General features: G+C 45.3%; 2 protein-coding genes across 4 annotated transcripts in view; one reads left to right on the top strand and one right to left on the bottom strand.

The window, feature by feature from the left end:
• LOC135814590 (uncharacterized) overlaps nucleotides 1–18,751 on the top strand; it is a 32,592-nt gene extending 13,841 nt beyond the window's left edge. Inside the window, exons 10-24 of one of the 3 annotated variants that reach the window (XM_065327733.1) lie at nucleotides 368–412; nucleotides 736–1,092; nucleotides 1,805–1,844; nucleotides 2,786–2,898; nucleotides 4,168–4,495; nucleotides 5,295–5,452; nucleotides 8,053–8,761; nucleotides 9,391–9,740; nucleotides 11,513–11,677; nucleotides 12,109–12,225; nucleotides 13,172–13,300; nucleotides 14,624–14,709; nucleotides 15,865–16,495; nucleotides 17,074–17,134; nucleotides 17,833–18,751. In XM_065327733.1, the coding sequence (XP_065183805.1) occupies nucleotides 368–412; nucleotides 736–1,092; nucleotides 1,805–1,844; nucleotides 2,786–2,898; nucleotides 4,168–4,495; nucleotides 5,295–5,452; nucleotides 8,053–8,761; nucleotides 9,391–9,740; nucleotides 11,513–11,677; nucleotides 12,109–12,225; nucleotides 13,172–13,300; nucleotides 14,624–14,709; nucleotides 15,865–16,495; nucleotides 17,074–17,134; nucleotides 17,833–17,924 (3,381 nt within the window). In that variant the 3' untranslated portion in view covers nucleotides 17,925–18,751. Of the gene's footprint in view, nucleotides 1–367; nucleotides 413–735; nucleotides 1,093–1,804; nucleotides 1,845–2,785; nucleotides 2,899–4,167; nucleotides 4,496–5,291; nucleotides 5,453–8,052; nucleotides 8,762–9,390; nucleotides 9,741–11,512; nucleotides 11,678–12,108; nucleotides 12,226–13,171; nucleotides 13,301–14,623; nucleotides 14,710–15,864; nucleotides 16,496–17,073; nucleotides 17,135–17,832 lie in introns of all 3 variants that reach the window. The other 2 variants (XM_065327732.1, XM_065327734.1) reach the window with 2 other exon arrangements.
• Nucleotides 18,752–19,048: 297 nt separating this feature from the next.
• Nucleotides 19,049–21,857, bottom strand: LOC135814597 (transcription and mRNA export factor ENY2-like). The gene is made up of 4 exons (XM_065327745.1): nucleotides 21,606–21,857; nucleotides 21,320–21,390; nucleotides 20,381–20,455; nucleotides 19,049–19,950 (listed from the first exon to the last, which is right to left on the bottom strand). Exons 1-4 carry the CDS (start codon nucleotides 21,695–21,697, stop codon nucleotides 19,880–19,882), a joined length of 309 nt encoding a protein of 102 aa, XP_065183817.1. The 5' UTR covers nucleotides 21,698–21,857; the 3' UTR covers nucleotides 19,049–19,879.
• Nucleotides 21,858–21,894: the final 37 nt, after the last annotated feature.

Raw genomic sequence — 21,894 nt, 5'->3', positions numbered from 1 at the left:
GTGTGTGTGTGTGTGTGTGTGTGTGTGTGTGTGTGTGTGTGTGTGTGTGCACTGTAGTGTAGTGTAATAACTAATACTTGACTGTTTAGTAGTGCTATCTGTGTGCATGGACATGGATCAGTAAACAGAGAATGCGACATGGATCAGTAAACAGAGAATGGAGTTTTGTTTTTTCCCACCCGTATTTTTTTCTTTTTTCGCCCGCATACATGTTCCAGAAAGTTTCCGACGCGAAACATAGAATCAACTTGGTGTGGCCTTAGTCTCATCCCAAGTATCAGTGTAGATTCATACAGCATGTGTTCTGCCTGTCACTGTATGCCTCTACATGTATACCGGTATCGTGGATGTGCCATGTTGTATTCAGGCTGAAGAAGGTAGTCAGAGACAGCCTACACGGCTTGAAGCCACGGTAAGGAATACTGATACACTGAAATAGTCACATCCTTTCCCTTGTCTGACTTGTTTGCATACGCACACATACGTCCTAGTCCTGGCTGGCTTTGCCGCCTCTGTATTCTCAGTTTGCTGGCTATAGTCATTGTATTGCTTGTGCAAAGACCCTATACCTGTGTTTGTTTGTTTGTGTGTGTCTGTGTCTGTCTGTCTGTCTGCATGTTACCTGTCTATGTGTGTGTGTGGGGGGGGGGGGGGTGCGTACATGCGTGTATGTGTGTGTGTGTGTGTGTGTGGACGTGGGCATGTGTATGCATGTATCGGCATGTCTTTGTACAGGCACCTGGTAGAGGCTTGTCACTGGTGAGTGCAGCATATGCTGATGAGTCATCTTCAGATGGTGAAGAGGAAGGTGAGGATGAGGAGGAAGAAGAGCATGCAGAAGATGAAGAGGATGAGGGTGATGATGATGACGATGCTGATACAACAAACGACGACGATGATGATGAGGAGGAGGAGGAGGAAGAAGAGGAGGAGGAAGATGAAGATGGAGAAGGCTATTCCAATTTTATGCGTTATGTGACAGCTGATGACATGGCACAGTATGTTCAACTGCTTGATCAAAGAGAACGACTGGAAAAGTTGAAGAAGGAGCTTGACAACTATGAGTTGGAACGTGCTAATTTTGGTGATTTAGTAAGTACCTGAAAAAGGAAGTTAAAACTGACTCGGTCATTGCTTAAACCGCCACTCGCCGCTGTGCTGTTTGCCTTCACGAGGACTATCCTATTGAATTATATTGTGATGCGCAGGGATGACCATGATGACAGTATGGCACAGTCAATACCATAACAGAATTGTCCTCACTGTGCTGGTATTGTGGTGGTATTGTGCAAGTGGAGTGAGGCGGCCAAGCGCACTGTGTGGAATGATGGAGTAGGACAAATTATATAAATAAGCAAGGTGTTTCACTGCACGAAGAGCACTCATATGTCCAGAGGTTAGCAGGGTTTCAGTAAGCGGAGAGAGGAGAAAGGGGGTTGGTTGATGATCGTGCATGGACACGGAACTAGAGTCACAGCGAATTGTTCTCTCTCTTTGCTGTATATACTAGTATGTAATCAGTATGTGTACGTGTATATACTAGTTTGTAATAAGTATATATCTGCCCGCTTGATTATAGATATATGTGACCCACAGAGGAAAGTCGTTGATTGGCTGTAGACAAGGCAACGGTCATGTGGCATGTAGTATGTGCGTGTACATGTTCACACTGTGAAGAGCAGTGGGTCATGAGTAGCTCATTGAGTTTCTTTGTGAATTATGTTAGGGTGTCTGTGTGTCTGTGTTTGTGTGTTTGTGAATCGTAATGGACTTATGTGGTTTTTTTGTTTGCTTACATGAATAGCACGTAGCGAATGGTGCCAGTGCCCGATTGCATTCAGATGGTAAGCTAAATTTCATTTTATTTTTAACTAAAAACAATAGGGTTTCGCTGAAAGATTCAAGTTCTCTGCCACTATTAATTTTAGTATGTGCAATGGGTAAGCTGTTGCGGTGACAAACACAGTTGAAAGGGCCCTTGCACAGAGTCTTATTACAGGGCTGATCTTCGTTCGTGTTTGTTTCAGGACAGGGTTTTGTTAACAATGCATAGGCTATTACTTGTCTCCACTCCTTTGTTGATACATTCAATGAACATGTTTCACTATCTGATAACACTGCCATTTTTATGTTGAAAACTGGCAAATATTGAATGTAGGCAGAAGAAATCAGATGGTGAGGCAAGGAAATATTAAATTGAAAACATGGAAACAGTGGGGCACGCGGTATGCGATGGCGCTTACCTTCCCCTCTTTGGAATTATCACTAATAAATATTATCCATGAACCTTCCAAGTTGGAAGGCTGTTGGCTAGCGCTATCGAGCAGTGCTCAAGCTCACTTTCATGCCGTGGAATGTCTCAGTGCTCCTTGTCAGTTTTGTGCTAGATTGTGCACGTCTGACTGTTCAAAATCTGGTCTAGTTAGTGGACTCCAACGCATAGCTTGTACTCCTCTGTTTTCCATGTTGTCAATTTAGTAGAGAAGAAGTTTGGAGGCTTCCTGCAGTTTCATAGTAGATACAATTGGGTGAACTCACCCATTCCACTATATTGTGGAATGGGTAAGTTCACCCAATTGTATCGTCAATTTAGTAGACAGAAGAAATGGAGTTGGGATGGTTTTGCTAATGATAGTGGAATACTATAGAGGGTAGGCAGTTGTAATAGAAGCCTGGGTATCCAATTGGCCTGTGCATGGACAAAGCCATCAGTTAATTATGCATCTGACGTTGACGTGTGTCATTTACGGAGTAGTACGTCTTTGTTTGCTTCTACTTTGTTCAGTCACACTTCGTCGCTTGAAGGAAGAAATGGTGCAGCAGCTAGACTTGCAGAAGACATTGGAGGATGAGTGCGCACAAGTTATTCAAATGAAAGCCAGCATGATATCCAGAGCTGTAAGTGATGTCCTCGTAACCAGTGCGCACCCGATGTAATGTAGGTGCTTTGAGTAACTCCACCTGGACTGTTCTCACATGCACCTGGCTGCAATGGCGGAACACTCCTGTGGCGGTTACCTGAACTGCCACATACACTCACTCATTTCAAGTTCTTTTGAGCAGAATGCTTTGAGAAGTAGCTGTGGCTATTTCAATGCGCTTGGTTTTCCGTATAGCAGTGTATTCTGGGGAAATGTGTGATCTTGTCGAAAAATCTCAATGGGAATGCCAGCCAATGTTTGGTCGCCTGCCATGTCTGACACTGTGTAGGTTTTGTGGTGTGTTCCTTTGTTAGGCCACCCTTTCTTTATTCGTTGTTTAACGTCCGCGCCCGCGTACCTTTTTGCCTCCGACCGGGAAAAAAAACAAGAAAGTAGTAGTACCAATAATATGCGAAGTTGTAAATACATGATTGTGTAGTTTCACAGTGTGCCGATCATGACCGTAAACTTATAATCTTGCCTCCCGGGCATGCCTTTGTCTTGTGTTCTTTTTCTTTTTTTGTTGGCTTTTAAATATCGTACGGTGTGTGTCCTAGTAAAAATCCAGATGTAATGAATTCATGACATGCTAAATCCATGCTATGTACCTGTTTTGTTGGATTCATCAGGCATGTGCTCCAATGTACCATCAAAGAGTGTTGTTCTATGCCTGCAAGTGCCGTTAGACCCAGATATATTGTATATATCACATGCTTTACTGGTCAAAATGTTTGATTGGGGTTTCCAGTTTTTGGAATGGGCTTTTGTTTTTTTTCCGCCCTCCCGCGTACCTTTTCGCGAAAAAAAGGACGTTAAACAATGAATTAACAAAGGGTGGCCTTAGCATGAAGTGCTGTATTTTCTGGAGTATACGCCGCACATTCGACATCATACTAGTCTTATACAGCTTATGCTATGATGGTCAAATTAATGGTGATAAACAGGGTAGATGTCTGTGTTTGGAAATTAATGGTGATAAACAGGGTAGATGTCTGTGTTTGGAAATTAATGGTGATAAACAGGGTAGATGTCTGTGTTTCGTGACCAAAATCTGGGTGCGGCTTGTACTCCGGAGAATACGGTACCTGTGTTTCCTAGCAATTTGAGTTTCTCTGTAATGTATCATGTGTTGCAACAGTTCCCCAGTGGGTGTAGTATACTTAGTGTCAGAGTCAGTACATTTGGTGAGCAGAGAGTATGCTGTCCGTGTGTTCTCTATTCCTGTGGCATTCTGCCTCTTCTGCAGGCGGAAGAGTCAGGTGCTACTGCCACTGTAGGCATTGCTGCTAGTGCTGCTGCTAGTGCTGGTCGGGGAGACCTCTCCTTGCCAGACCAAGATGACGAAGGAGAACTATCGGATACTGGGACGTACACTGTTGAAGTATCAGGCTGCCGCGCACGTCGTCCTGCAGACTGTGATGATGATCTATTGTGGGATAGCGGTTTTGGCAAGCGAGCACAGCGACGCAGTTTTATTAGCGACAGTGATGATGCCAGTAGCGATATTGTTGGCAAGAAGAGACGCCGATCCGTTCCTAGCACAAAGCAATCTGGACCAGGCAGAGACAGGGCAGGTTGGTGACATGCCATTTCTAATTAGATAGGTGACCTTGTGTGGCTTTTACCGTAGTGGGATTACTCTACATGAACTACTACAGTGATGATGATTCAGCGACTACAATTAAAGGGTATGTTCACCTGTTATGAAGACATCACAACTTGTAGTGAAAAATGCATTGATTCCAGTGGTGAAACCCCAAGGCTGATCAGAGTAGCTGTTCTGGTTGCAGCTGGAGGTTTTCACTCAATTCAGTGACATGATGACATCATAACTTGCCCAGAAGAGGCCAGATCTGTGAGTAACAGAACGTCACAGAGAGATACCCTTGGTATGGGAGTAGATAGGGAAATGTCAGTATTTTAGCTTTCCACTATCGCAAGGATGTCTTGATGTTTCTCATACTTCAGTTTAGGACATCTGATGCCATGTCGGTGTCCCAAATCTTCCAAGACTTTTGTTGTCACGAAACAAGAAAGAATCTGGTAGCCAGCCTGAGCCAGGCCGATTCCGAGAAAGGTGTGATATCACTGAAGGTAGCCAGCCTGAGCCAGGCCGATTCCGAGAAAGGTGTGATATCACTGAAGGTAGCCAGCCTGAGCCAGGCCGATTCCGAGAAAGCTGTGATATCACTGAAGGTAGCCAGCCTGAGCCAGGCCGATTCCGAGAAAGCTGTGATATCACTGAAGTGACAACTTCTAGCTGCTTTACTCTGGAAGCACAATGGTACTCTTGCTTGGTCCATGAGTCTCGTGTTCTTGTCTTGTATGCATGTGTGTGTGTGCTACATTTATTTATGTACTTCTCTACAGCAGCAGCAGCAGCATCGGTACGGCCCTACGTTCTGGAAGCTGACGAAGAATTTGCTAAGCCCTCATCTGGCTTCAGTGGTGTCTGGCCCTCTGTTATATTCTCCCGTGGAGAGCCAAGTCAGACAAGTGTGAACAGTAGTTGGGCTGCACCAAGTTTCACTGTGAGTGTGCTGGTCTGTATGCGTGGTGTGTGTGTGAGAGAGAGAGAGAGAGAGAGAGAGAGAGAGAGAGAGAGAGAGAGAGAGAGAGAGAGAGAGAGAGAAAAGAGAGAAAAGAGAGAGCAGCAAACATAAATAACATAACATTATTGTCATATTCTGCCTTGCAGGATCAACTGGTGCCGCAGACTGTTCACTCGAGTGGCCGCCGCTCTAGATACCCTCCGCTTTGGTACAGACGGTAGAGTGACGGGTGCTGGTGCCACTTTCTTCTTCCTCTCAGCTGTACACTCTTCTGGCACTTCTCCCTTTTGAGGCTGCTGGCCAGGTGGTCGGTTTGCAGTGTGCAACCAGGCTGGACCAGTCAACCACATTGATGTGTGGAGTTCAGCGGGTGTTGTGCCCCGAGACGGGAGGTCCGCTGGATTGAGTGTCCCTGGGCAAAATCCCCATGCGTCCGTGCCAGTCAATCGGTGGATTTCATCAACATGATTCTGGACAAACTGCTTCCACTCTTGGTTCTCATTGGTGATCCACCCGAGTGCGACTTGTGAGTCTGCCCGACAGTGAACGGATGCGATGGGAATCATCTTCTTCAGAGCTTGTAAAGACTGGCACGAAGTGCACTGCGTAGTATGTTCGACGAACGACAGATTTGACTGCACTACAAACTTTAGTCGACTCCTGCCCTTTCCAAGGCAAACGTAAATAGACGGGGCAACAAGCAGGACCAATCAACGGAGCCTTAGTAGTTTGTTCGACGGATAACAACTTCTGCAACAAAAACTCAGGATAACCATTGGTGAGAATCCTCGGTAATCTCAACCCGCACGCACAACACGCAACAAGTCTTGTAGCAATAGTAAATGCAATTCTTCACTTCTTCGCCACGAATCTAAAATGCTACAACGAGAGAGAGAAAACTCACTGCTACACACACTCTTATTCTACAACATCTGAAAGGTTTTGCTAGTAAAGCAAGTGTGAGGTGCACTGAGTGTGAGAAACCTAACAAGCGTGAAATGTAGGTGATAAAATGAAACCCTACACTAGTGATAACCTAAGGCATAGCGTTCAGTTCGCAAAACACAACTTATGCAAATGTACTATACTACCTTCGTGCCAAACCAACAAGCCTAGGCTGCTATTATTCATGAAATCGCACTAGTGCTACTGATCAACCATTCTTCACGAACACTGAACAGAGAGAATCAAGCTCCTCCTCACTGTGACCATTGGGCGAGCTAGAATCAGAGCTGATAGCAGTTCAAGTCTCAGGATTGTCTGCTTGGCAGTTGGGACCACCCGCGCCTTGGCCATGAGCAACTGAACCGCCACCTCGTCAGTTTCTACCTTCAAGTAGACCACGGCACCGTGAGCCGTCTGAGAAGCATCACAGAACCTATGCAGAGATACCCGACCACTGCTGACAGTGCTGCTGCAGTAGCGACGAGGAACTCGTCTCGGCGTGGCGTTCTGCAGTGCGTTGACGAGAGTGGTCCACTCTTGAGCCAATTGTGGCGATAACGGTTGTCCCAATCTAACCCGGCCACGTGCAGCTGCTGCAGAAGCAACGTCAACTTTATCGTGATGGGTGATACTAAGCCAAGGGATCGAAGTTGCGGGCGGCCTCCGATGACACGGCGCGCTTCGTCATTCGGGTGCTCGGCTTGGCTAAGATGGCTGCTACTGTATGTCCACGATTAGTTCATCGTGCACTCGATTCCACTTGACTCCTAGAACTTTGTCGTTCTCGCTGCTGTTCACTGATGTCTTTGCATACGTCAGGTCATCTTCCTGATGTGATACGGAGCAAGTCACCAAATCTGCCTTTTCAGCTGTGTCGATGTGCTACTGGATGGAAAGAGAACTTGATGCAAACTTTCGGATGTTGAAGCCACCGTCACCCATGCGCTCCTTCAACTTGGAGTAGAGAGTGACTGTGCTTTTCTCATCTTCCGCCCCAGCAGCCATGTCGTCAACGTACATCGAATCTCCCGCAACGCTGACGAAACCATGGTCATCAGCTTGATACTTGTCTAGGTGATGTTTCAGGGTTGCGTTCAGCAGGAATGGACTTGAAGTCAAGCTGAACATAACGCTTGCAAACCGAAAAACCTTCTCAACAACATTCTGGCAGCTTTTGTTTTTGAAAATTTCAGCAAAGATTCTATACCGAAATACATCTCTACCGCAAACGTTGCAGATCGAGAGTAGTATTCCTAAAAGCAATCAAACCCTTGGTGCAGGCTTATGTGTACAGAATGCAACGTTTGTGGTAGAGATGTATTTCGCTATAGAATCTCTGCTGAAATTTTCCAAAACAAACGCTGCCAGAATGTTGGTTCAGTATTGTTATCATTCTGCTTTTAATTATAGGAACAAATTCTATTACAAATTAATGTGCTTGTACTGTACTACTCAGAAGTCATTCAGTGCATAATGCTGCGTTTCCCATGCTGCTACATACTCAGTTAGCCCAGGGGCAGAAATTTGTCTGCTCCTGTTTGTAATGGTGTGTGTGTGTGTGCGTGTGTGTGCGTGTGTGTGTGTGCGTGTGTGTGTGTGCGCGCGCGTGTGTGTGTGCGCGTGTTTGTGTACAGGTTCCAGCAACCAGTGCAGGCATCACTGGCGCTGGACATGGCTCTCCGCAGCGTCCACAGCAACACCGCCAGCAGCCTGCTCAGGGACAGGGCTTGGATGACCTTCAAGCACAGCTGTTAGCCAGTGTGCAGCTTTCCAATCAACTACTAACTGAGCAAGGTTTACACATGGCGGCAACAGCAGCGCAGCAACAGTCCTTACCACCTCATATGTTGTCTAGCCTGCAAATGTACTGGGCGTCGTGTCAACAGATCATGCTTCAGCAGCAACTAGAAGACAGTCTGCAAGACACCGGTGTCCGTGTGAGCAGCAGCGGGAGCAGTGTTGATGCCAGCACTACATCATCCGGATTGTATTCACAGAGCGCACCGTTAATGATGCCACCTATGTACACTGCAACGCAACAGCTTCAGAGATCTGCAGCTGCAGCACACGCAATGCCAACCACAGCAAGCTCCTACTTCCCTGCCAGCCCATCCCGCCCATCTGCTCCAGTGACTAGCTCTGCAACTCATTCCCGGAGTAGTGGAGCTGGTCCCTACATCTTCTCAGGCACGTCATCCCACCCTTCTCAGTACGTGGATATGAGACACACAATGTCACATTCTTCTCCAAGTGCTTCTAAAGTTGCTGCACGTTCCCCTCGAGCCAAGAAAGGTGCATCTGTGCGCAAGAAGACACCATCAGCTACACTTAGTCCAGGAAAGGGTAAGGCAACGCTATGGCTGCAGTCATACTCACTACTGTACCTGCTCTTAAAGTCAAGTACTCTGCTTTTTGTAGTTGCTGTCGCTGCTGCTGCTGTGAAGAATATTGTATATTTAAAAAATAATTCGAAGTAGCCTTCATATAGCAGTATTGAAAACATACACACGCTCGTGTGCGCGCTGAGCTGAGCTGCCTTGTAATTGTGCCAGTAGTGGCAAAAGGTACTAGTGTTAGTATTATAATAATTATGTGTCCTGGGTACAGTACTGCCGGGTGCTGAAGAACTGGGGGGGGGTCAGGGTTCTAGCCTAGCCCGTTCTGATTTTTAGCGAACACAGCAGTTTCGTTCTTATTCGATGGTACAGTCTTTAATACGTTTTTTCATTTATACAGAGTTATATGTCTGAGTGTACATTACCGTTTCCGTTCTTATCTGCAAAAAAATCCAGCCTACACCGTTCTTAAAAATTGGTGAAATTCTAGCCTGGCTGTTCTTCGGCGGTCCGTTCTTCGGCGCCGGCCAGTACAGTACTGTACTGTACTGGCAAACATGTAGCGCATGTACTGCTTTATGAATTCCTCAACTCTGGCCTAACGATTCGTTGGTTGGGGTTTTCCTTGTGATTTAGATGTAAGAGATCGACCTGTCACAGATCTGCCTAAGATGGAGGTTGGTTCGCAATCACGCTGGCTGGAAGCCGCTATTCAAGACACAACGTTTGCTACTGCCGCTCCTGCTACTGCGTTAACTGGTAGTATTGGCGTCGGTGATGGTTTGGATGACTTGCAATTAGATGATTGGATGCGCGATATTTCTACATCAGCCACAGCTGCTGCGAGCAGCCAGCCACGACAAGCAACATCTGGCAGCAAAGCGAGTTCCACGGAGGCATACGCCTTGTTTGACGCTCTGCGTGACTCCATCTACTCCGAGGTTGCTACTGTCATATCTCTACATGAACATAGGCCACACTTTCTGGTAAGTTGTTGTTGTTGTTGTTGTTGTTGTTGTTGTTGTTTGAAATCTTTTATTCTCACGATGGCCTGTGGCCAATATGAGAAAAATAATTACAGGCATGGGGATCGGATACAGATAGATCAAGGTTTAGCTACTTTTTGTTGTTGTTGTTGTTGTTGTTGTTGTTGTTGTTGTTGTTGTTGTTGTTGTTGTTGTTGTTGTTGTTGCAGTCGTCGTCATTGTCGTTGTTTATATTTTTTAAGTGGATTAGGAAAACAGGCCTGACCTAGTTACATACTATACGTGTAGTTATGTCTTTGTACCTGGAGTATGTTGACGGTGACTGTTTGACAGTTTGACAGTCATCACTCTTACTAAAGTGACTATGTATACCTGACAGCTACTGTGCATAGCGATATACAGATCATGCACTGACGATAATGCTGGTCCTATGCTGCCTGCATTGAGATACTTCTACTTCGAAGTACATGCACAGCCATCACCGCCGAAAAGCTTGACAGACCACAGGGGTTAGTGCCACATTGGGCGCTTTCGATTACACGCATTTCGGTCAATTCTAGAATTAGTTATTGTTGATGCACAGTTCGATTACACAAAAAGTGACAAATTCCGTCGTTAGAATTGATTTTATCCAATTCCGTCAAATCCGTCAATTCTGAAGAGAGGGCGGAATTTCTCTAATTCTGGCGCCAGAATTGCACACTCGGTGTGTTACCGGTCTGGTCATGCATGACTCAAGTCCAGGAAGAGCCTCCCTGGCCGGTGTGGCGCGAAAGCAGGGCTACAACTGCATGTAGTTGCTACTTTTGTCTTCCCGAAAAGCTAATTGCCGCTGTTGAGTTTCCGCTGGGAGCTGATTATTAGACCAGATCATTTTGGGTGTTCCTTTCGCACACGCGTTCAGCTTTATCGAAGCCCAGTATTGTTGCCGGCATGGAGCCTTCGCCGGGATGGACCGGTACGCGAAGCTGGGTCGACGCGCGCGTGCGCGCGCACGTGATATCTTTTTACGACCAATTTTGTTTGTGATATGCCATGAATAAAATGCGTTGTGAATTCCAGTCGTTCGTTTACATGGCCGGAATTCGTACATTTTGGTCATTCGAGAATTACAAAACCCAGTTCCAGAATTGTGTAAACGTGTAATCAAAAGCGCCCATTCAATACAAAAAACACTGATGAAATAATAGTGCTGGGGCGATGTGGCCTGACAGCCAACTCCAAGTGGTTTGTTGGAATGGTGATGACTCTCTTTGATAACTCCCGTAAATTCAATTTGTTTTGTGGTTTAATAAAACCTCCGGAATTCAATGCTTTTCTTCATGTTGGTCAATTTTGGCCTGAATTAAGGTGGCTGGGGCGGTACAACTTTTTAGGGGTCTTTTTGATCACATTTTGACTGCATTTTTGAGTTTATCGGCAAGGTGGAGATAAAATTTGAAAATGTTTTCTGGTGAATCTCTGGAGAAGAGCCTTCTCTAGCTTCCTATAGTTTTATTTTTGCTTTTGGACAAAATTTGAAAAGGTTTTATGAAAGGTCCGTGAAAAAATAACACGAACCTTTCATAAAACGTTTTCAATTTTTGTCCAAAAGTAAAAATAAAACTATAGGAAGCTAGAGAAGGCTATTCTCCAGATATTCACCAGAAAACATTTTCAAATTTCATCTCTGCCTTGCGGATAAACACAAAAATGCAGTCAAAAAATTCCCCAAAAAGTTGTACCGCCCCAGCCACCTTAACAGATTGTCACATGTGCATGTGTTCTTGCAGTTGGAGGTGTTTCGCAGTCTTCAACTGATGACATCAGACTACTTACGTCAACAGACACTTCAATTGCTCTCCAACACCCTTTCCGACTACTTGACCAGCACGGATGTTCATCAAGCCGAAGCAGCAATTGCGGCAGCGGAAAAAGTGACCGAGGAGCGTGCTGAGGTACGCAAGCCTTGCTTTGTGCTCCTAACCTAGGGCGACATTGAGTTTTTACAGCTACCTGTCCGGAGATTGAGCTTGGCAATTGATCCACATTGTTGTTTTCGTTTCCTGTCATGTTTAAGCGTAGCCACCGAGATATCTGCCCAAGCTATTACTACCCAGGACTGAGGTTGTTGAATGCACTGTTCTACCAAATGTAGACATAATTACATGGTGAGTGCGTTCAGAACCAACCCATGCCAGTTTCACCTACATGTACAGCATACAACCAACCGTTTAGGGTTCGCGCTGTGATAGCTACTCCCCCAGCCCCGTGTCTTGCATAGTGAATTTTGCTGATTCTTTACTGTTATTTTTTTTAACTCTTCTCCTGTTTCAACTCCCTCAAACTTATGAATTTCTTCTCTTCTTCTTGTCTATTTTGTATGAAGGGGGCATTGGCAGGTACAGAGCGAGAGGCTAGTCTTGATGAGCTGCTGGCGCAAGCGGACAATGTGGAAAGATTCCTCACACACCACCTGAAGTCATTGTCGCTGGATCCCAGCCAGGTATCATACTGTGACATCATCTGTGGGCCTCCATGTGTGTGTGTGTATGCGTGTGTGTGTGTGTGTGTGTGTGTGTGTGTACTGTGGTAAGTATGTCTGTCTGTCTGTCTGTCTGCATGTCTGTCTGGTGTGTGCCGTATGTGTGTCCGTGTGTGTGTCCGTGTGTCTGTTTTTCTGTTCCACAATTTGCGTTTGGGTGTAGAATAATGGCGATGAGTACTAAATGGGATGCTAAATGCTTGGTGCCTACACCTCCGCCACGGTTGAGATCCCTTAGATCAGCTTGGGAGAGCTAGCCCTTCCCAGGCCAATATCCCAGTGTACAGCAACACCATTGCCAGGCTGACATTGAACAGGGCCGGCTGGGAAAGTCTGTGCACAGTTAACTAGTTGTACATATCCACGCATGGGGTAGTACATGTAGAGCGTTGTAACTTACTTGTCTATTGCAATACTTTACTCAACTGTCGCAATGAAGTAGGGCAGGTCGGGGACCGTGGATGTAGTATAGCTGCTCTCATCTTCACACTGTGTGGTGCACTGAGTACATTGTTGTTAGGTATCAGAACAAACAGGTACTAGTATAGTCTTCGAACAAGAGACTATGTTCTTGTGCGCGCAGGATTACGGTATTAGCTGAATTGTGAAGTACAGACACCCATTGCCGTCGAGAATGTCCCCAATGACTTTTAAAAATACCTTGCTGAAAAACTACAGAAAACTGCACGTGTATACTTTGAAGTATATTATTGAGATGCACTAGGCGACGTTGTTGTCACTGACTGATGTGTGACCAGCACATGTTGGTTTGCCATGTGCTGACGAGTTGCTTGATGTCAGTGTAGAACGCATGCTGCATACTTGCTTACACAGCGGCATAAGCTCCGCATGATTGTGTGTGTGTGTGTGTGTGTGTGTGTGTGTGTGTGTGTGTTTCTAAAATCAGGATCCATCCATGCTGGGTAACTTTGACTACATGGAAAGTGTGGAGTCTGCAAGCAGCCTCGACACGCCAAGTGAACCTCCGTTTGTGTCAGATCTACATGTACATGAGGCTGGTGTGCGCGAAGACAAGGTATAGTCTATTCCTGTCACGCTACCTCCTCCTCCTCCTGCTGCTGCTGCTGCTGTTGCTGCTGCTGGTGGTGGTGTGACGCTTGTCTGTAGTCTGACTTTATATCTACTCTCAACTAGGGGTCAAGCGGGTGCATTGCTTTCGAACGAGCCCGGCAACTATTGAGTGCTCAAAGCGCAATGCTGGTATACACCTCACCCACTATTTCTGCCACCAACCCTAAATCCTCTTTCTTGTTCCTGGTGGAATTTTCAGCTCAGGTATGACAGTTTCAGTGCTACCAGAGGCTAACAGTATCCATACAATGTTGCTAGCCACTCCAGCACACACAGACCATACAATGTTGCTAGCCACTCCAGCACGCACAGACCATACAATGTTGCTAGCCACTCCAGCACACACAGACCATACAATGTTGCTAGCCACTCCAGCACGCACAGACCATACAATGTTGCTAGCCACTCCAGCACACACAGACCATACAATGTTGCTAGCCACTCCAGCACGCACAGACCCACGCAACACGCAACAAAAACTGTATGCTTTATGTTGTACACTCTTGAAGCAAAAAACGATCGAAGTTGTCGAGCGGGTTGATGCACTCATTTCACCCCTACTCTTAACTGTTGATCACATGACTTGCATGCAGTTGCGAGATTCTGTGGGTGCACATCCAGTGCATTTGCAGATTTGCGTGCTTCTCTTGCGACGGGCGTAAACATGGTACATGGTACATGGTGTGTGTGTGTGTGTGTGTGCACGTGTGCTTGCTTGTGTGCATGTGTGTGTGTGTGTGTGTGTGTGTGTGTTTGTGTGTGTGTGTTTGTTCGTGTGTGCATTGGAGGTCGATTCACATGGCTTCGCCAGTTGTGTGAATCGTTGCTATTGTTGCTATAAAGAGAAAATCTGTGGGTGCACATCCAGTGCATTTGCAGATTTGCGTGCTTCTCTTGTGACGAGCGTATGCATGGTACATGGTGTTTGTGTGTGTGTGTGTGTGTGTGTGTGTGTGTGTGTGTGTGTTTGTGTGTTCGTGTGATGTGTTCGTGTGATGTGTTCGTGTGATGTGTTCGTGTGATGTGTTCGTGTGATGTGTTCGTGTGATGTGTTCGTGTGATGTGTTCGTGTGATGTGTTCGTGTGATGTGTTCGTGTGATGTGTTCGTGTGATGTGTTTGTGTGATGTGTTCGTGTGATTTGTTCGTGTAATGTGTGATGTGTTTGTGTGATGTGTTTGTGTGATGTGTTCGTGTGATGTGTTTGTGTGATGTGTTTGTGTGATGTGTTCGTGTATGCATGGTTGTATTGCGTATGACTTCTGCAGGATGCAGACAAGGAGAGTGCAACAGCACGGAGTGAAGATAGCGATTTTGATTTGCATTCCACACCGTCACCAGCATCACCATTGAGGTAAGTCCCGTTTTACTTGGTTGTGCTAAATCACATTTTATGTGCGACAAGTATTCACTGCTGCTTGACGTTGTAACTTCATAGCATTGAGCAGGGTTCTATTTCATGTGTTTCGGTAGAATTCTCCTGATACTTTCCTACTTACAATAGAAACAACACTAAATGACTGTCGGAATGAAATCGTGCAGGGAATTTTCTAGAACCGCCCCAACCGGTTTTCGACCAGTTGAAATTGTTGGCGACCGGTTGAAAAGTTACAAATCAGTTCCAACCGCCCGTACTTTTCTGTGGGTGAATGGAGCTGTGAATGGTCAAACGCTTTTTCTGGACGGATACTTCCAGCGAAGCCGCGTGGGCTGGTACTAGGGTCACGAGTTTGTACGGTGTGCACCAAGAAATCTGTTAAATTGCTGTCGAGTGCCATATTTGGGTTGTATTTTGAAAAAAAATTACGGGGGGACCCCCGGACCCCCCGACTCTTCATTGGACCGTAACCGGTTGGAAATTCGTCCTAGAATATACCCTGCTATATACATTTAAGATAAGACTATACATAAATAAAACAAAGTCTTCTAGTGTCCTGGTTACAGAAATCTGATCTCATGAATATGTTAGCACTCTGCACCAGTTCACAGCACGGTGTGCAGGGCATGTCTGGGGCTGCACCAGAGAGTACTAAAAAAAGCGGTTTTCAGTACTCCCTGGGCTGCGCAGTGCACAGTGTTAGCGCTGGCTCACAGTGCACAGTGCTAGCGCTGACTCACAGCGCCCGGATTTCATTGAGTTGAAGTGTAGTTACCAAGCCCGATGTGCTGCAAACTAAAGAGACTAGTTACGTCTGCAAACTTCATACCAGTAATAATAACGGTACTCTGTTATGCCTGTGTCCTCACTTCACAGTGTGGTGAGCTAGGGTCATTGCTCTCTTGGTACAACTTGTTTAAAAAGAGTTACTGGTATTGGATAGCACAGATCTGGGGTTGTTTAGAACCTGCGGGGCACTTGTACTGAAGTACTGTCATTGAGTACAAGTGATCATAAACGTATACGCCAAACTGGGTAGGCAATAATAGGTATGCTGCCAGAAAGACATTGCCTGAGTACAAATAAAGCCTCTAAAATGTTGCTCGGGTGTTTTCTGTGATCTCTGCTCAGAAATGTATCTGGTGATGAAAGCAATACGCATGCTGGCCAAGTAGTGAAGGATGATGACGATGATTCATCCACAAGCCAGTCGACACAAGATGACAATGCATCCAGCAGCCAAACAGCAGAGGATGGTAGTAGTGAACACAATGTGCAGAATACTGCGCTCACCACTGCTCCAAGCGATCAACAATCAACTGATGTTGCGAGTATGACATCCGGCAACGGCTGTCATGAAAGGACTGATGACAGTTTGCCTGCTGCTGTTAGTGATGCTGGAGAGGCTGAGGACGGAGATACAAACTCCAGCAATCTAGCCATTGATGGAGCTGGTATGGCTGAAACGACAGCGGGTAGTGTTATCAATGGTGCTGCTGCTGCTGATTGTTCTGCCAGTAGTGCTGAAGCTGCTAATAGATGTAGCAGTACTGATGATGTACCACAGTCCTGTACTGGCGAGGCTGTAAGTACGACAAGTGTGGATGCCCAGTCCGGTAATTCTACTCCAAGCCAGCATGGCGACAATGCTGGGGACGATGAACAAGGAATGAAATCTGATGAGCTTTGCATGACTTCCCCTGCCGCTGACACAACCACCAGTGTTGACCCAATTGTACCTGGCAATGGTGATGGCAAGACAGTAAGTTGCCATCGTCGTCAGCATTGCTGTCACTTGCTCATTCTAACTCTCTCTCTCTCACACAAGGATACCTTGATGTAGTACCACTTGCATCTATACTGGTGTATTCCCTGGCGAACCACTTGCATGAATACTGGTGTTTTGCGATGCTGCACTTTCCTAATTCCCTGTCTGTTTGCTACCATCACTAGCCAGCCAAACCTCGTTCACTTGAAGAATGCTAATAGTCTCCCCCCCCCCCTCGATTTCCGTCAATCCTTCTGAAAGTTCTATACACGTGCACACTTCCGGGGCCCAGTCACTTTTTGGCGTCTACAAGAAGACAACGAGAAAGACAAGTGGAATGTTATAATAATATGTACAGGGCTTTGTATATGGCTGGGCTGTAGCAAAACTAACCCTCCTAATTCGTGTAAAACAGGGTTGTTTGTCAATAATTTTCACATCTGGTCCAGTATCCCATGTGGCCGGATTACCTGAAATCCCCGTGCTACGGGCCTGTATGCACTGTACCTTGCATAACGGTGTTTTACCTTGTGTGTGTTTTCTTGCTTTGTGTGCTTGATTTATACCTTCAGACTTCACATGATGGGGCAGAAGAGAGTACTGGGCCCAGGAGTATTGGACAAGCTTTGTCTGGTGAGTGTAGAGTGTTGAGTGGTGGTCACTTAGACGAGGGTAGGGAACCAGTGCACTGTTCGTTTCTAGAAAAATACCGATGCACAGTTTGTATGTGTGAGCACGTACGTCCAGAAACAATGGAAAAATATCGATACTATGTACCATCTGTATTGTGTTCGTTTCTCACGGACGGGGGTGAAGAGAAATGACTAGTTTTCGTTTCTAAATAAATATCGGTATTTACGGATGGCCCCTTAGTGATGCTGCAACCAATGAAATCTAACTACAACAAAGCACTTATCCACGATTGTGTGTCAGTCAACGATATTCAGGTGGTTTGGGTGATATCAAAATAATGGCCTTCCGCTACTTTGTTAATGTGACATTACCAGATTACCAGTACCAGTACAGTATCCACATTAGAAAATTGACTCTGTTCAGAAAGTGCTCAATACCCAGTAAGTACTGGTAGCAGATGTACTGTACTTCGAAGTACATGGGTAACACAGGGCATATGTGTTTACTATCCTCTCTCTCTCTCTCTCTCTCTCTCTCTCTCTCTCTCTCTCTCTCTCTCTCTCTCTCTCTCTCTCTCTCTCTCTCTCTCACACACACACACACACGCACACACACACACACACACACACGCATACACACACACACACGCATACACACACACTCACTCTCTCACTCTTTTTCTCTCTCTCCCTCCACAGAATTACCAAGTGGGTGTACAGAACTCAAGCCTCCACCAGGATTGAATGATGGCTCAGATAGTAAAGAACCTCCTTTACCATCCGAGGAATGAACAAATTAAACTGTTTGCCCTTCTTCAAGTTTTAGCTATGCTGTACCTCTGCTTTTGAGGAGATACGCACCCTTTGCTTTCTTATATCGCTGCTATCTGTGTCTTGGACTTGTGCAGGTTTGCTTCAAAGGCCATTCTCTATTCTTTCAGGGTTGTGTGTGTGTGTGTGTGTGTGTGTGTGTGTGTGTGTGTGTGTGTGTGTGTGTGTGTGTGTGTGTGTGTGGTTTGATCAAGTTGTTTGTCTACTTATACTGGCCATTATTTTAGCTGAGAAAGCATGCAATCATGTGAGTCTTTGCGAGTGCTTTTTTCTATGCCATGTCGAAGGAGTGGTTGTTTTATGCTGTTTTATCCTAGGGTGTAGTACTGTCCTTTGTCTTTATTGCTTCTAGTTTGTATGTTTATTCATAGATGCAGATATTCCATCCTCTTATTGCATTGAGTTTCAGTTCCTTTTCTTCCGTTCAACATTTTTATATGACGTGTTATGTAGTAGCAGCTTAGCTGCCTTTCGTTGACTATCGGGTACTGCCAGGCCACGATGTTGTAGTCTCGTGTTTTCTTTCAAATCTATTTCCTGTATTGTGAAGCGAAGGTGGAAGGAGAACTTGAAAGGTCCGGGAGGGATCTGGCCATGCAACTTCCTCAAACATTATTGTTTATTGTTACTAAACAGAAACGTTCTTTTTCACGTCCTTCGAATTTTCTCACTTGCCAGCAATTCATTTATGGCCCTTTTTACATTTTTATTATTCCCCCGGAGTACTTTCACTCGTTTTCGTGTGTACTTGCTTCTCACTACTGACCGGTGCGTGAAGAAAATCCAAGTACAGTTGTCCCCCCGCGGCCCCCTCTCTAATCCGGCACCTTTTGCAACAGCATTTTCTGCTGGATACACAAGGGTGCTGGATTATCAAATCCTGCTCTCCAACCCACCTATTAACACACATGTTTGTGTCGGGCGTCAACACGCAGGGTTTTTCTGTGTCAATCCCTGTACTTTGCATGTCTATACAGTGCGTAGGGGTGATTTTTTTTCTCTCAATTGTCGCATGTGTAAAATGCTCCCTGGTAAGTCAGTTCATGCACTGACCAAACTGGCATAGCTGTGCACCGGTATGGCATGCGATGTACAATTGCTGGGTTATAAAATCGAATTGTGTACAATTTGAGCGATTTGTTGCAGAAAATTGCTGCTGAAGCCGGAATTCAAGTGCTGGATTAAAAAAGCATAGAAAAGGAACTGGAAAAGTCGTTTTGTCAGAAAGTGTGCTGGTTTGCAAGGGTTCCGGATTAACAAATGCCGGAGTAGAGAGGGACGACTGCACTGGTATACCACCTACAGCTGCACCTACACCACCACCACCAGCATCACCACCACTAGCACCACCACTAGCACCAGTACTTGCTCAAACCTGAGAATAGTTTATTGGCGGTGCAAAAAACCATACAGGTATCTGGACCGGAGACAAGCTAGACTAGCCTAGAGTTAGCTGCAGCACAACATTAAGGTACATTTACTAAAATACACACACACACACACACACACACACACACACACACACAATAGAGATTCTGCCCAGCAGAAGATACATGACATGTACAGCAAAAGCCAAGGCACACTGTGCATGTCACCATACAATACACAGCTGTATGATGATCATGAGAAAAGGAATGCGGGTTGTAACATGATTATGTCATGGGGTTAGGTCACATACCGCTATGGATAGTCCTACTTCGGAGTAACGAGAACAAAATTAATATATACACTCTCAAGAGTAATCTCAATATAATTCTTTGCAGAATGGTGGCGATGAGTAATCAGCATTGGACTACCACTTGCTATTCATCATGCTCACCTCACTCAAACTAGACAAGATGCTATCGTACATGACTACATGTAGGTACAATTGTACAGACAGTTTATGCCTTTATGGCATGATCTTATCATGTCGTCATGAACTTGCAGCTAAGTGATCATGGATTTTACTCAGGACTTCCTGCTTGATTTCCGGCGGAACAAGATCTGAGTGGACAAACCGTGAATACGCACACGAGCGTACACACGACACAAACACACACACACACACACACCTCAGACCTCAGACCTGCCCATCGCGGAAGCGATGATAGCGAACAGCTATGTTAGACATAGCAACTTGTGCTGGGATGACACCATTCAACAGCTTGCAAGGCTGATGAATTGACCACCACTATTTTTAGCCTGGTATCCACCACACAGCTGATTGAAGTGACTTTTTACACACACACACACACACACACACACACACACACACACACACACACACACACACACACACAGAGGATGAACACAATGTCATACAGATGTATTGAACGTGAAGCACTTGTTCTTGCATCTCATCACTCATGAAGATTTATAGTAGATTTACACAAGGCCAGGCCACACAGCACATATTGCAAACATGTCCACTAACCTTTAGCCCTGGGCATTATTTCTTGAGCTAAGCTTTCCACAGTGAGGTTCTGAACACCCTTGCGCTGCACAACATCTGAAAGACAAGTCACAGGAAGTACTGTAAGACATGTATATATAACGAGGAAGCAAATCTAACGTTTTAACGGATGACATTTCTTCGTTTTAATAAGATTCGTTGAGGCCGTACTGCTTCATATACGCTGTGTGTGGATATGGCAGAATACTGCAAGATCGTTAACATATCTTCTCGTTAACCTATGAATTTTGGACAATCGTTAAATTTGCGACTCGTTATAATAACATGTCTTACAGTACACAGATAGTGTCAGACATGTACATGGCAAATCACAGGAAGCAGAGAACACTGCATGGAAAGGAAACAATGATTTCCCAAACTGCATAATCCTGCACTACACTGTAATACTGGTGCATTACGTACAGTACATCATTATTGATATGACATACAGACCGATACAGTACCTATTCACTCTATAACTTTAGTAGCTCTAAAACCTGAAACAAAATATTATATGTAGGGTAGTTGAAAGCCAGACATACAAAATGTCTCTGGAAAAATGCACACATGTAAACAGTTTATTGTGATAGTTTCACCCTGGAATGCCCTGTCAAAAAATTTGGAGAAGTAGAAAAGACGCTTCCAGCGAAGAGACCACGACACTGATTATAACAAAAATGCAAGCATTCTGTATTTTAAACAGCTGTCACAATGCCACGCACGCACGCACGCGCGCACGCACACACACACATGCTACCTCCTCTCACTACCCCATGCCCCTACTTCACTATTGCTGTGTGAATCCAACAAGTTTTTATCCAAGTGCTTATTCGTTGTGTGGCAGTGTATGTGTGCGATATCAAATAAAGCTTCAACAAGTTCAAGAACATGCACCCATATCCATGGTTTTCGTAAGCTCACCTTTACAATGAGCCTTGAGCTGCTCACGCCACCCACTACTCTCCAGACGGCTACTGACCAAAGCCTGCAATCTAATCACCATGAAATACAGAGAAGGAATGTTTCAGTACCACGCAATACACGTAGCTACAAGCCATCGTATAACATACATGTAATAGTGGGCGAGATGAGAAATTTCTTTGACTCTGTGCTCCGATATTCTGTCTCAGTGTCTGACTTTTAAATTTAACTGCAGTGGGGAAAGCATATAGTTTGAATGGCCTCTAGCCCTCAGCAAACATAATACCTTTCTAATTCTCCAGACTCGACAAGCTTTTGATGAATTTCCGCTCTCATTTGAGCGTCAGAAACTCGAAGACCATCACGTTTTTGACTCATTTCAGTGGACCACCAATCCGGTGGTAAAAACAACTGGTGAAGAAAAGGAAGACTAGATCAACTGCAACAAGTGCCAATACGAGTACAACACGAAAGAAACTTGTGCGGTCATGAAAATACAAGCATCATCTCTTTCTAGACTCGAAAACATTTTGACACTGTTTATCCGTTCCTATTTCAGAGTATTTGAATCTTGA

The sequence above is a fragment of the Sycon ciliatum genome, chromosome 4 (genome assembly GCF_964019385.1).
Source record: "Sycon ciliatum chromosome 4, ocSycCili1.1, whole genome shotgun sequence".
Lineage (NCBI taxonomy): Eukaryota > Metazoa > Porifera > Calcarea > Leucosolenida > Sycettidae > Sycon > Sycon ciliatum.
The sequence above is the reverse complement of the archived record's forward strand: the minus strand, read 5'-3'. Positions and strand labels throughout refer to the sequence as shown.